Below are 15,176 nucleotides of genomic sequence, written 5' to 3' on the forward strand. Positions count from 1 at the left end.
AGTTATGCGAATCCGAACAAGCAAAAGAAATGTACATGAGTATACCTCATGAAATGAAGATAAAAAAAACAACAAAGCAACTGTCAATAATTCAAATCTTGAGAAATTGAAGCCTGTTATAATGAAGAAACGTTTGGCTCAGAAAAGAAACGTACCTGGACTTTCATGATTTTCTTCCATAAAATATTGACACTGTCTGATGTTTTCCTATTTTTTACAAAAACTGTTTCATTGGGTTAGTTTTAAGCACTAGTTTTTAGTAGTAAATGTTAATAATAAATGTTTTCTAATATAATATATCAGTCACATATTTTAGTTTTTACACAGTATTGAAATGTAAAATTCATTTTTTTTTCAATAATAGTGTATTACTTTATGAGGCGGAGAAACATGACTTTTCTTGACGCAATAGAGGGCAAGTCAAGAAAAGTCGCTTCTTTTCCGAATAAAGTATACTATTTTTTCTTCAAACGTAGCAATTTTGAACCATAAATAGTACAATTCATACGCTATTTTTACTCGAAATTAACTGTGACAACTATCAAAGTCGTCTAGATGTTAGAAATTAAAATAATTAGGTCGTCGGTGGGATTTGCGTCTCCCTGGTTACAGTTGTTTGACAGTTGTTTGCAATTATTAAAGACAGCTTATTGTTGTTGCAACCGCAAATTTAGTGCGAAAATGGAAAACCTAAACGAAATTGAGTCCGCGGCTAATGATGCAGTAGCACGTTTGGGGCCCTCCAAGTCCGGAATAAAGTATCGGTTAGCCTACAAGCACTTCCAAGAGTGGTGCGATACAAGAGGAGTACGGCAAGTTACCGAAGACGTTTTACTGGCATATTTTAATATAATGGAAAATGAAAATAAATGGAAATCTACAATGTGGTCACGATACTCTATGATAAAATCCGAGTTAGTTATTAGAAAAAATGTGGATATGAGCAAATTTTTAAAGTTACGTGCCTTTCTGAAAAAAACAAGCGAAAGATATATTGCAAAGAAGTCTAAAGTTTTCACTAAAGACGAGTTTGATAAATTTTTGTTTGAAGCGCCAGATAAGTTGTATTTAGGATTAAAGGTAAAACAAATTATATTGCAAAGCATGTAGTATACTCTACTAAATTATAAAAATATTTAAGATTGTTTTGTTAATTGGGGTTACCGGCGCCTGTCGATGCGACGAAATGGTAAAAATGAAGACTGTGGACATTGAGGATAAAGAAAATGTAATAATTATCAAAATCCCAGACAGTAAAACACGACAAATTAGATCTTTTACGATAATTGGTCAAAACTACATTAAACTGTATAAAAAGTATGCATCACTGCGGACTGAAAATTTCACAGAAAACCGATTTTTTATCAAGTACCAAAATGGAAAGTGTTACCGAAGCGTCATGGGAATACATTCGATCAGCGCAGTAGCCCAAAAAGTAGCTAGTTATTTAAATTTAAACGATGCAAGCGCATACACGGGTCACTCTTTACGACGAACTTCAGCAACACTTTTAATTTTGATGGAGGCGGAAATCTAGAATGCTTCAAACGACATGGGGTCTGGAAATCAAGAACGGTTGCCGAAGGATATATAGAGGATTCAATAAGAAATAAGAACGATAATGCTCAAAAAATTTTAAACCCTCATGATTCGCCAACATCGGGAATGATTGCTGAAAGTTGTTCTCGACCATCAGTATCATCAACAATTACCAATCCGTATCAAGAGTCGGGAACATTTTTCCACGGTTTCGATTTTGAAAATGCCTCATTAACTAATTGTACTTTTAATATTACTATAAATAAAAATGATGTTTAATTGTTGTTAATGTCATTTGTATTGTTGCTTTGTTACATGTTTCATATTGTTGCCATGACAACATTTTTCCCTCCGCCGTAAAGAAATGGGAAAAAAAACTGCTGCCGGCGGAGACATCAAACTTTGACAGGATCAAGTTAGATAAGTAATGTCATCATTATTTGACGTTTGAAGAAAAAATATTTTGTGACATTCATGGTTATCTTCCGAGACCCTTCATTTAATGATATTTTTTTATTTATTAAGCATTCCCTATGCCTAAGTACTTTAATTTGTGAAATATTCCTGATTTTATCAGCCAAACATTAATTGCAATAAACATTAGGTGACATTTTATTGGATTGGACGTGAAAAATACATAATAATCTAGACTGATCGTTAATATAATTATATATTTAAAAATAATTTATGTATTTCGTTTCATATGGTCTTTTTACTACACAATGCAAATATTAAAATTAAATCACTAATTATACCATATATTACGAGGAAATCATCATAAATCATCTTCTTATAAGTTTACCTAATATTACAAGAGTTAATGGTATTAAAATTACCTGCCTCTCATAACTTGTGTGGTCATATAAAATTATTTAATAAAAACTGTATTCACAATAGATCACATTTAAAGGCATACAATGTAATTACACGTTCCCATCCCAGGTACTTACTTCTTGCCTTAAGGCGCATGAAAGAATACAGTTTGCTGTTTAAAGTAATGATACATATAACTGTGGATCGATAATTATTTGAAAGATTCAAGAATATTTGAATTTGCTTTTTCAACCGATTCGATCAGACTGGTTTGCCATTTAAGCTTGGCAGATTGGACAGTTTTTAATTTATTTCCGTGAACTGTTCTTCAACTCGCACTACAATTACACGAATAATCGAGTATAACGGCAAGAGGTATTTGATATATAGAAAAAACACGAATAAATATAATAATTTTTAACGCTCACATGAATCTCAGCAGGAGAACCATGATTAGGACATTAACTATTCAACTGATCATTGCTTAATTATATACTACAGTTTATAATTTTTATAATTGTTTATTGAGTGATTGTGAATTTTTATGGAGTGTATTATTAATATAATTTTAATGTTTCAATTCGTTGATATGTTGAAAAAATTAAAATGCTCTGAAAATAAAAACTCACTTTTCATCGTCAGAAGAAACTGTCTCTGCAATAGATATTTGCGGTAAAGGCGATGTATTTTCACAAACTTCATTCTCGTTCTGTGTAGCTCTTCCTTTTCTGACAATGTAATATGTAATCAGTAATTAAACTTTGCTATGATGATGCTAGTAATTTTTAATGTAGGGCTCATGATATCCTGATATGCCGCTCTGCAGCTCACGTCGTAATTTAAAGGCTCGTTCAGAATTGGGGTCATTAATAAGTAAAGCTCGGATTTATAGACAACAAAAATTGAAGAAAAAGGCGCCTAAAAAGGCAGGAATATTAACATTTAGGCAAAATATAGGCAATAACTTATTATTTATTGTACAAAGTGAATTAACGTAATATTAACTGAAGGCAGGTATATTTACACATCATAATCATAACATTAGTATAAATCAACTAGTAACTAAATAACTGTAAATTAGTAATTAAACATTGTAACCACTTAAAATTTTATCATTAGTAGAATCAACTAAATGTTTTTCAATATTTTCGGTCTTAAAACTATGTCTTCGATCACTTAAAACTAATTTGTACATTGAAAACGAACGTTCGACATCGACAGATGTAATGGGAGCATATTTCAGAGCGAATAATAAATCTGGCATAATTTGAAATTCCTCGGAAAATGTCCCATTCAAAACTTTAGCAACATTAGATAAAAACAAAAAACCTTCGAAGTTCCTGTTTCAATTTGGGATTTTTTAATATTTTTTTTGCTTCTCGAATGGCTTCGGAAATATCATCATCAAATTCTGACATAACTAATTCTATTTCATTGCAGTGTTCAAAGTAAAAAAAAAAACTGTTTCGAGCCAGGTTCCCCACCTTGTAATTACTGGTTTAGGTGGCAAGGGGACACCGGAAAGTCTTTCTTTATATATTTACACCCTCAACGGAGCCTTTACAAAAACTTTTTTCATAAAATTTATAAAATTATTTACCAACGGAAACAGATTTCTTATTTCTTCAGCAATTCTATTTACCCCGTGGGCTACACAAGTGCAATGCATTAAATTAGGATAAAAAATATTTAAATTAACAGCAGCTTTTAACATATATGCCGCAGCATCTGAAAGCATTAAAACTATTTTATTCACTGGTATAGCGTTGGGTAAAAAGAGGTTTGTTAAACTATCTTGTATAAATAGACTTATTGTTAAATTGATTGTTTTTTTCCAATTCGGCAACTAAATAAGATTTTCTCGCAAAGTTTTCGTTCAAAATTCCAATCATTAAATTAGCTATATACCTGCCGCATACATCTGTCGTTCCATCCACGATAATATAAAAAAAATTGCCCTCTAACTTCCGCTTAATTTTTGAAATACATTCCACATACCATTTTGCCACAGTATGCTTTCTCAATGTACTCTCGTCCGGTAAGGATTTATTAAGATATTTTTCGAAAAAGCATTTAAAACTAGGGTTATTAACTTTATATAGAGGAATGTTGGCTGCAAACATCATCTGGCATAAATCAAATTTAAATGCGCCTTCCTCCTTTTTTTTGAACTGCTTAAACTATCCCGCAGAGATATTTGGGCTAACTTAGAGGAATTTAATTTTTCCAAATTACGTTTATGAAGTGGGGTTCCACAATGCTGGTCAATGAAGTACTTTTTTCTACTTAAAATCTATGAATTTAAAAAAAAATAATTAGAATTCTAAAACCGCTTTAGAATTTAGTTATGTTGTGGGACGAGAAAAAATAACACTTACCGATTTGCCGCATGGTTTACAAAATGCTCCATCTCCTTCTAGAGAAAGTTCCGAATAAGGTGCGATCCATAGCCTTAATTTAAATGTCATCTTTTCACACAAATGTCTAAAACGTTTTAAAACGTGTTCTTTGCTTTTCGGTATACGCAACAAAACTAAACTAGGATATAGCAATTTGTGACTAAACTCTGATACAGTAACCGACTGTACAACTGATAATAAACTAATAAAGCTTAGGGATTTCCAAATAGTTAACCCTCAAGTCTCGATCAGGTACATTTTCCTAGAAATCTGTTATATAAACAAACCATTGATATTTTATTATTGACCCAAAATTTTATTATAGAATGGTTTAGTAATAGAATAATATTATGGGTAGTACCATGAAATTTTAAAAAAGGCACAAATAGGAGGAATTTACGAAAAAAAGGCAAAAAGTGCAAAAAACAATTATAATAGGCAAAATAGGCACAAAAGGCATTTTGTTTTTATTGTTGAATTAACTCTTCTTGACTCTTTGCAAGAAGGGCTATGTTGTCTGCAAAACGTAGATTGTTTATTTTTCGGCCTATCATTGAGATGCCCTTTTCCCATCCTTCAAGGGCTCTGCTCATAATATGCTCCCCATATATATATAAAATAATTGTGGAGACAGTGTACATCCTTGTATGATACCTTGTTCTGGATGAAATTCATTTGAAAGTGTGTGTCAAGCACTATAACTGTTCCAGTAGTGTGTTCGTATAGTTGAGTTATAAGCGAAATTAAGTGTTGTGGTATTACTTCTTTTAGTATCTGCCGTAAGTGTTGCCATTTAACCCTGTCGAACTCTGCGATAATCTATAAAACAAATGTATGGTGGGATATTGAATACAGTGTTTCTGTTTCACAGGATTCCTTTGGGCGATTAATTGGTACTACACAATGTTTCATAGCCTTCTATATTTTTTGTGATGTACCCTTACCAATAGAGGGCATGATTTTTTGTACTTCTTGGAGAAGGTCGTCTTTTTTTCTTAACTCTATCTTGTACCTACTATCCTTAAGAAAACGGTCAAGTTGATTTTTCGTAGTTTAGTCAGGTGACATCCACGTTTTTTTGTAAATAACTTTATGCGAGAAATTTTATTCTTATTTTTATTAAATTCATAAAATTGTTTTTTTATTGAAAATTCAGTGAGTCTCGTTCCATTTGTGATGTCATGCAGACTTTGTTTTCCTGTTGTTGGTTGATAATATGTTTCTTTCCCTATCTTTTGCGTTTGACTTTGTAGTCCTCGTATGCCTCCTCCCCTCTTTCATCGTCCGCCACCACCCCTACCATATATGTTGACCAAGGTTATATTTTAAAGAACGTACCTTTTATTCTTAACGCACACATTGTTGGGATATATTTTTGCACTTACTGCTAACGACACATAATAAAATTCCGTATTCGTACCTGTCTTCCTTTCCACAAAAGCATATTGTGTCTTTCTGTATTTTCACTTCTCCTGAGTCTGTCCATCTTACCTCCTGTATTGCACATATTATGTCTCCCCTCTAGTTGGTTATTTCCCTTGTGCATGGTGTAAGTTTATAACCACCAAACACTAGCGGAGGTACCCATAAGTAATTGAAGCGTTAATTTTTGGTTGCTTTCATGCTTTCTTTTGGTCCTTGACTAGTTCACTACAATTTTCTATTCATGTTTGCCCTCTTCGATCCTTTCTGGATCACTCTGGATTTTTTCCGTATTTCCCCTTTGTGTGGGAAGTTTTTTTTCGTTTCCCCATGTAATATTCTCAAGGCATTTTTTTCTTTTGTATCAGTAACACGAATCATCTGACTTTCATGTCCGAATTTTCTTAATTAATTTGCCACTCAAATATTTGTAATAACTCCCACTTAGTTTGACTATATTATTCTTCCGCCACATTTATACTTCCGAAGATATTCAATAGTATTTTTCTCTTCCAGACTTGCATCTACATAGTTATATTTTTACTCCTTCTGGCTCATTGTTCATGTTTTACATGAGTACAGTACTTTTGGTCGAACTATTGTTATATACGTTTGGATTTTCGTTGCTTTGGACACTTGTTTTGCTTTTAATAGCCTTTTTAATAATTATACCACAGCTCTGTTACTCCTCATTCATTTGTCATTTATATTTTATTTTTCTTCCTTTCATCTCTTTATGTCGTTTACTCCTAAATACCATTATTCCGTTATATTTTGATATATATATATATATATATGAAATCTGTATTGTTTTTTATTATATTATCCATTTAATTTCCTTTCGTTTCTACTTTTTTTGTATCTACTCAGCTCAAGATAGAAGCTGGAATTATCCCTCGTTCGATTTCTTCCGGTATGGAGTTCTTAAGACCTAAACATGAGAATTTGTGCACCACTTCTGTGCACTATAGAAAACTAGAGTTATCAACAGTGAATTGGTGACCAATGTTTCCAGTTCTGTTGCTGGATGTTGATGCCATCATTTTGGTTTTTCCCCATTTATTTTGAGGCCCATATTTTTAAAGCATTTGAGAAAGTGGTATACAATTCTTCTGGCTTGCATGTTGCAAAGCAATTAGCTTTAGACCATCGGCGTAGGTTATAATTTGTGATAATGTATTAAAGATATTTCCTCTGTTGTATATTTTGAGGGCTCTAACCGCCTTGTCCAGAACTATGTTAAAACGGAGGCACCCTTTGGATACAACTTTTCCTATTATAAAAATATTAAAAATTAAGAAAATGACAGCTAATTTTCCAAGATGGATCATCTGTTGACAAGAAAATCAAAAAGATTTCTATAGTTTATGAGTTTCCCTAGGTCGCAATGTCGAGATATTGTTTATTTCATCGTTTTTTTTTAATTCTAGAAGTAGAATTGCTGCTCCACAATATTTCAGTAATGCGTTTGGTATCTCGTCTTCACCTGTTGGTTCTCTGGTTTTTTTTTCTGTGATTTACTTTTTTAGTAGTTTTTATTACATCAATATTTATAAATATCTAACAGTTATATTTCATTTCTACTTTTAGATATATGAAAGTTGTTTTGGCGAAGAGGTAGTGCGGCAAATACGGCAGGAATTAAAAAAGGCATGCGCGAAGTGTTCTAGTCTAGAAGCTCCACCAAACGCGCCTGTCACCGTATCTTCTGTACCAGAAGAAAGACCTCCACATCCACTTCAAGAAGCCGCCGGGCAACATCCCTTACAACCTTCCTTTGAAGCAGAAAAATTACACCAAGCTATTTTAGCCTTCAGACCGGTAAGTACTTGAAGAAATTAAACTTACAAAAAAGTTTCACCACGACTATTATAAAATGAAATTTTATAATAAAAAACATTGTTAATAATAGAAAGTAAATGTTCTCGACCAGTACTGGAACAGGTCAACCACATCATGCTCAGCGGAGAGAGGCTCGAATTTAGACCGTCTGTGTCCTACTTGGATGTCGAATTCTCAAAGACGCTCAACTGGAACACTGACCTTAAAACACCCTAAACAGAGTACGAAACAGAGCGAACTTCCTAAAAGCATTAAGTGGGAAAATTTGGGAACACTAATCATTGCTCTAATGTTACTCTCCTACATATTATGTAGAAGAGTAACATGATAAGAGAGCCAGAATCTACCTTTCCCTTAACAAACGCCAAATGAACCAAATTATGGCCACATACTGAAAAATCCTGAGGAGTGCAAGATCTCTTTAGCAAGAGATAGAAAGGAACCTTGAGTAGAAGGAATTTCACAATATTAAAATATTTTAATCTATTATTTTGTTTTAGAATCCAACACCTCAACAATTCAAACCATTTTATCCTGGATTTGGCAACAGTCCAGCTACTTTTTACGGATCACCTTACGGTAATCCACAGATATCACCAGTACAAATGCCATTCTTCTACCCAGGATATCCGCAGGTGCCATTTTCTCCATACCAACTTCCAGCATCAGTTGGACAGCAACTGTATGGAAATAGATTATCGGTAAGTCTTCTTTACTCTCAATACATCGTACAAAAGTAAATGATAATGATTGATATTAATTATACCATAGTTATTTAAAATTTGAATTATTTACTTTTTGACGTCCCATTTCTGTCGCAAAATTCACATTGTCCTTGAAACCAGAGTGAAGTAACTGGTTTATTGGTGTATATTGGATCATTTAATATTTGTTTAATGTTAAGAATAATGAACGATGCAGGATGCAGTGGATGCCCACCAAGAGCTTGTAATACTGCCTGAGATTCTGACTTTTTCATGTTCTCACAAGAATTAATATCTCACCAATTTAATGCTCTCTGTATATACATAGCAGCATCTTCGGCATCATTCAACATCCTATTTAAGGTGTCTTCTGAAATATAATTATTTTCTGTATGTTATGGTTCTTTCACAAATTTCATTGATTCTTCTGTTTTTACGTCTGTGTATCTTATTAAGCGATACTTAGTTAGATAATAAAACATTATACAATTGAAAATTAAATGACAATTTTGTTTTAATCATTGCAATAATAAAAAAAAGTTTTATTAAAAACATTTTTTAGAGAAACATGGATGTCCGAAACCAACTAGAAATTTTGACAGCCAGAATGAGTGGAAGAGTACGAAACATAACCTGTGTTATGCAAGAACTGGGTTACTTAGATGAAAACTTGGAACCAAACTACGTTAGAATAAATGAAAGAATTAGCAACCTCCCAATATCCGAAGAACTGAAGAAAGACATGCAAGAAGGGGTAGGCTTTTGCCAACAGTTTTCGGTAAGTTGGATATTCGAATAGAAATAACACTGTGAATTTCTGTGTTGATAAAGTTTTTGGTGATAAAGAAGTATTGAATGTAATGTGAGTGTATGATTTTGTTTTTTTAAGTCGGTATAGGTGAGAATGAGTGGAAAGCTTCAATTTTCTATGTGATCCTACTGCAAAACCATCGCTGTCTACAGGCTATTATTTTGGGTTTGAATTCTTTTCTATAGTTGTGTGTTTATCTGTTGTTAGAACCTTCCTAAGTCTTTTCTGTTATGGTGGTTAACAATTTCATGTATCTTTTCATATTGCTCTTTCTTTTTCCTTCTAAACGTTATTTTTTGTTCTCGTCGAAGGTTTTCATAATATTCTGAGTTAATTTCGTTCTGTGTTACTGAAATCTACAATAAGCGTTTTTTTGTTGGTTTATAGATCTATATTATTCGTCGAACCAATCTTCTTTACATTTAGACCAGTTCTTCCATGCTTAAGTTTTCCTATGACTTTTGGTAGCGCTTCATTTAAAATTTGCAAGTAACTCCCTCTGGCCTTTTCAGATTTAATATCTCACTATATTTCGTAGATTTGACAGTCAAGTACAGTCAATTAAGTACAAGTACAATCAAGTACAGTCAAAAAGGGAAACACGTACTTACTACCACCACTTTAATTGAGATCGCCAATAATAATTTTTATGTCGTGATTCTGATATTTTTTGGGGAAACACGTACTTATTACTACCACTCCCAATGATGTTGTGAGTTCTATGAAGCGGAAACAATTTTGGTTGCTGACCGCGTGAAGACTAGGCTCGCCAATAGTTGGTCGGTAGATTGTCTCTTGACCGACTTTAGCGTTAAGATCTCCAATAACAAATTTTTATGTCGTTATTCTGATATTACCCAAAAATGCTTTCCAGTTTTTTATAAAATAGATCCTTCTTCAGGTCTTCTTTATCTTCAGTATTTGGATTCTACATATCCTTGGGCTCACTGGGTCGAAATCTATGAGTATTGATTTGGCGGGCTTGTTCAGTATGAATCCACACCAAAAATATGATTGCTTTTATCTCCGCTGTAGTATAAAGTGTATTATTTTTTTCCCGGCCTCCACTACCTGTCCATCTGATTTCTTGAAGTGTTGTGATATCTGCTAAGTATGCATTTAGTACTTTTAATAGACTTCGGAACTTCCCTGCACTATAAAGCGTACGAACACAAGTAAATAAATTAATACCAATAACCTTATTTAGTTTGCCAAGTCGTCGACAAAAAACCGTCCGATTACTTTGAAGTTTCCGTAACAGTTTTTTCTACGGAACCTACTACTGAACCCCCAACTTTGATGATTAGAATTTTCTATCGTTGTTTATTCCCTTCGCCGTTTATTTCAGTTTTAAGGCGCGTAAACTCGTATCGTAACCTCTTTCTTTAGCTACATAAAGCACACTCAATGTGCTCCATGCATTGTCCAGAGGTCACGACGTAGACATGAAAGTAGGGTTTGCTTGTGAAAGCTGTGAGCCTTTCTCAGTGTTTTGCTGCAGCAAGGTTATCGGCATTCAAGACCCATGCAAGCCATTAAAACTCCCAAAGAGACTTATTCAGAGAAAGATTTATGTAGGGAAAAAATATTATAAAAATGATCTGGAATCTGAAAGAAAGTCCTAATACAATTTGAAATAATCTAGGTAGTAATATTAGATACTATACTATTACCCAGAGGTTCATTTCCCTTAATATTAAATATTATGTCCATTTTTATTCTTATTTCCTCTAGTTCCTATTGATTTGTAACTTCAACTCAGATGTTTAAAATCTCTCGGATTTTTTTTGACAGTTCAGCTTTATCGCCCATAGCGGACAATCTTTTTGATCCCAGTTCTTCTTCTTTCTGTGCCATGTCCAAATTTAGTTGTTGGGACCTCTATGAAAATTTGTCGATGTGTTTTTTGATTTTTTGTGACAAATAACAATTATTCATGTGCTGATAGGTCAGTCTATTGACAAAGGTTTCGAAGCTAGGAGTATTTATTTCTATCTCTTTTACGTTCTACCCTTTCGTTTAGTATTAACTACTGTATCAAGTATCAACTATAACTATACCTCTCAACATAGGGCTTCACGTTTTGTATATTTTATCATTTTCATTAATTCTCCTTCTCGTTGACCTAATATTCTGTTTCTAATAGTTCTTAAGTAACCAGTGGCGCACTCAGGGGAAGTTTTGAGGTTAATACCCCACCCAGGTCATATAAAGTAAAAAATATATAAAGAATAGTAGGAAAATGTAACTTGTCTTTCACACACAATACAAAAAATCCAAAATGCTAATTTAGTAATTAAATTATTCTACCTGTAACGACCTGTACATGTAAAAGGTTATTTTCATCGCTGAAAGTACTAAAGACTTATTTAAGAAATTGTATTAGCGAAGAGAGACTAAACGGTTGGGCTTTGATGTTTATCCATCAGGACATTCAAATAGATGAAGAAGAGGTAATAAACCATATGGCTGTAAAGCAACGCCGTTTAGACATTTTATTATACATTTAATTTGTTTACAAATTATTATTTAAAATATAGTTTAGGATTTAAATTAATATTTTTCATTATATTTAGATATATATATATATATACCTAATATTAGGCTCATGATAAGAGTAGACAGAACGAGTCTGTTGCGAGTAGCATGCGCCTACAGGACTGTATCTGCGGCAACCTTGTGAACTATCACGGGTTCTGTTCCTCTGCAAGTGTTAGCAGTAAAAAAGCAGACATCTCTATAAGAGAAGACAGCCATAAATAAAGAAGAAAGGGAAAGATCAATGGAAAGACGGCAAGAAAAGTGGAACAACACGGAAGATGCTGATCCCGAGCCTAAGGAACTGGGTAGATTGTTTGTTTTAGGGCGTATCTTCAGATGTTCAGAAAGACATACAAATACTATACTGCGAATATTCCAACACTGTTACTCACACAATGCTAGAATGTAATAGATGTACAGTGGAGAGAAACAGAATGTATAGAGAAATAGGTATAAACCCTGTGACTGAGAGAGATGATCCTGAAGATGACGGGAAGTAAGGAGGGATGGAATAGTGTTCAAAATTACACCCGAACAGTAATTAAAAAGAAAGAAAAAAAGAAACACCAACCGGACCAACGACAGAGATAAGATCTAGATAAGAAAAGGGAGTGTTCCAAAAATGGCGTCAGCCTTACAGTGGCCATCCCACTTTCGGAATACGGTACGTGCAACAGTCAACTGCACACAAGTAAGAAAGGGTAGTTTTAGTTGGTAGGCAGGATAATAGATACCTGAATCTTTGGCACTGCTATCTTTAGTAATTTAAGTTAAACTAAAACTCAAATTTTAAGGACTCAAAATGGAAGTAGCATTAAAAAAACTTTGGTTCCCAACCAACCCACCCCCAGAAAAATTCTAGGTGCGCCACTGTAAGTGAGCACAATATTTAATAGTTTCTTGTTTTACGCTAAGTTATCCAGAGCTTTAATATAGTCTAGGAAGTAAGTAAACATATATCTTGGTTTACATCATATCTCTGTATCAGAGAAGTTGATTTTAACAAACTACGAAATCCAGAAATAAGAAAACAGATGATAAATGAAATTGACTAGACCACAATAATGTATGTTGGGTATCAAACTTTTAGGGAAGCACTTTTTTAATATAGTTGTTTTAATATACTATAGTACGAGACCTCACTGTAAGATTACTAAACTCAAACTCACATTTTTAAATACATTTAAGAATAGGAGAATACATTGATAACAGGTTGCCAGTCAAAAAGTGGCATCAAATAGTTTAAATTCATATAATGGTAATTATATTTTCGTTCGTTTATTTTTTCATTAAAATACGTTGCTCATGGCGTATATGCTTGTTTTTTATATCAAATTAAAGCTTTGTATGTCAGACTGAGTAAAAATGGTCTCAATTTAGGGTTATGCGTCGATAGTGTTAATAATATAAATATTATCACTTGTCAAACCAGAGTCGTTGCGCGCTAACTCTACTTTACTGTACCTTTGATACCTCGTCTTTTTAACAGCTGTAAACCCTTATTTGCGACCATTTTTTCTCAGACATCCTTATATCGTCATATTAAAAAAAATTAGCTTTAACTGGATATAAAAAATATGCATATACGTCATGAGCAGCGTATTTTATTTAAAAAATAAATGAACCAAATAAAATTTTTGTTCAAAAATTAGTGAACGTGAGTTACAGTGGTATCTTATACTACTTCCAGTATTGATGCAGCTGCTGCCATACGTTAATTTGGATAAAAATATTAGAGGATAAATTGGCATTAGATGAAAGTCTGGACGCATCCCTAAAGTAGATCCCTTCTTTACCAGAATCGTAAAAAAGTATTTACTTATTTCTGAATATAAAATATATATTGGTATTTCCCTCATTATTCCCAATGTATCTCATCTATAGGAACTGAAATCTGGCTACTTTTTTAAATATCATCGATCTGTTGATAAGGAATCTCGTTATTGTTTAAAATGGTTTTAATTACCCAAAAATTGCCATGAAAGCTAGATTCATGTTGTGATGTCGCTCTTTGGTGTTCTTTTCCTAGTTTCAAGGTATATTCCTAATACACACACTCGTAAACATTATCCTGAATAAAGTAGCTTATTCACGACATCACTACGCTCTTTACTTATTAATTAATATAATTAATTTCATGCATATATTTTCTTATCTTTTATTTTTCAGCAATGTGTACCTGAAGTTAAAAAAGACAAGTCACCACTTTCAAGGGAACTTATTCGGCCCATGTTTTTCTTCAAATGCTACAAACACAAAAAACTGGAAGCCTGTATTATGAAAGATGTCAGGGAAAAGTTTTCAGGAGTCTCTGATGAAGAGTTCGACAGCGATTTGGATTTGAGAAGGGCAGGAAAAGACATGAAATTTCCCAAAACTGATCAAGAAAAGGAAATAGATAACCTAGAATCTTCGATATACGAGTTTTTATACGCTAGTGATAGTGGAATGGATCTTGATGGATTATTTTAAACATTACAAAAATGTTGGTAATTAATACATCGCCTTAATATTATAGAATTGATCACTAGTTTCAATCAATTTTATAATGTGGAGAAATTAAATTGTTTACGATCGGAAATCGGAGAATATTTGTAATAATTACATCCTTGTTAGTTTGTTATTTAATTTTAACACAAAGGCGATCATTTTTAATTATACACCGATTCTATTTATATTTATTTATTTGGTGTGAAGATATCGTAATTTAGATTATAGGGTGTTTGGATTTTTGCAATGGAACGACATGTAAACCATGATTTTATTGTAAAAATTTGAAAATAAGTACGTAATAAACGATCGAATAATAATCTCTAATTTATTTATAAACCTTTTTTAAGATGGCTTCACAAGTATTTCTAGTGGTACCGAAAGCAACTGAAACGAAATAAGGTTAAAAATAACAAGTCATATCCATAAATCCCAAATTTCAAGAGTTCGTTTGGTATTCCATCAGTTCCTGGCAATCGTATATTTTTTAAAGTCTTTATTCTCGCTATTACTTTTGTTTTTTAGCAATACAGTTAAGTCTCGTTTTATGCAGTGGATACGCTCCACAAAAAAGCGCATACAAAAGACATTACTTGCCTTGAAAAAGTAGGGATA

At 33.0% G+C, this 15,176-nt stretch overlaps 1 protein-coding gene across 1 annotated transcript in view; it reads left to right on the forward strand.

The window, feature by feature from the left end:
• The window catches only part of LOC140440810 (uncharacterized), a 50,842-nt gene extending 35,961 nt beyond the window's left edge, over window positions 1-14,881 (forward strand). Inside the window, exons 3-6 of the mRNA XM_072531173.1 lie at window positions 7,764-7,994; window positions 8,516-8,716; window positions 9,282-9,497; window positions 14,241-14,881. Coding sequence (XP_072387274.1) covers window positions 7,764-7,994; window positions 8,516-8,716; window positions 9,282-9,497; window positions 14,241-14,543 — 951 coding nt within the window. The 3' untranslated portion in view covers window positions 14,544-14,881. The remainder of the gene's footprint in view (window positions 1-7,763; window positions 7,995-8,515; window positions 8,717-9,281; window positions 9,498-14,240) is intronic.
• Window positions 14,882-15,176: the final 295 nt, after the last annotated feature.

Source organism: Diabrotica undecimpunctata, chromosome 5 (genome assembly GCF_040954645.1).
Source record: "Diabrotica undecimpunctata isolate CICGRU chromosome 5, icDiaUnde3, whole genome shotgun sequence".
In the NCBI taxonomy this organism is placed as follows: Eukaryota; Metazoa; Arthropoda; class Insecta; order Coleoptera; family Chrysomelidae; genus Diabrotica; species Diabrotica undecimpunctata.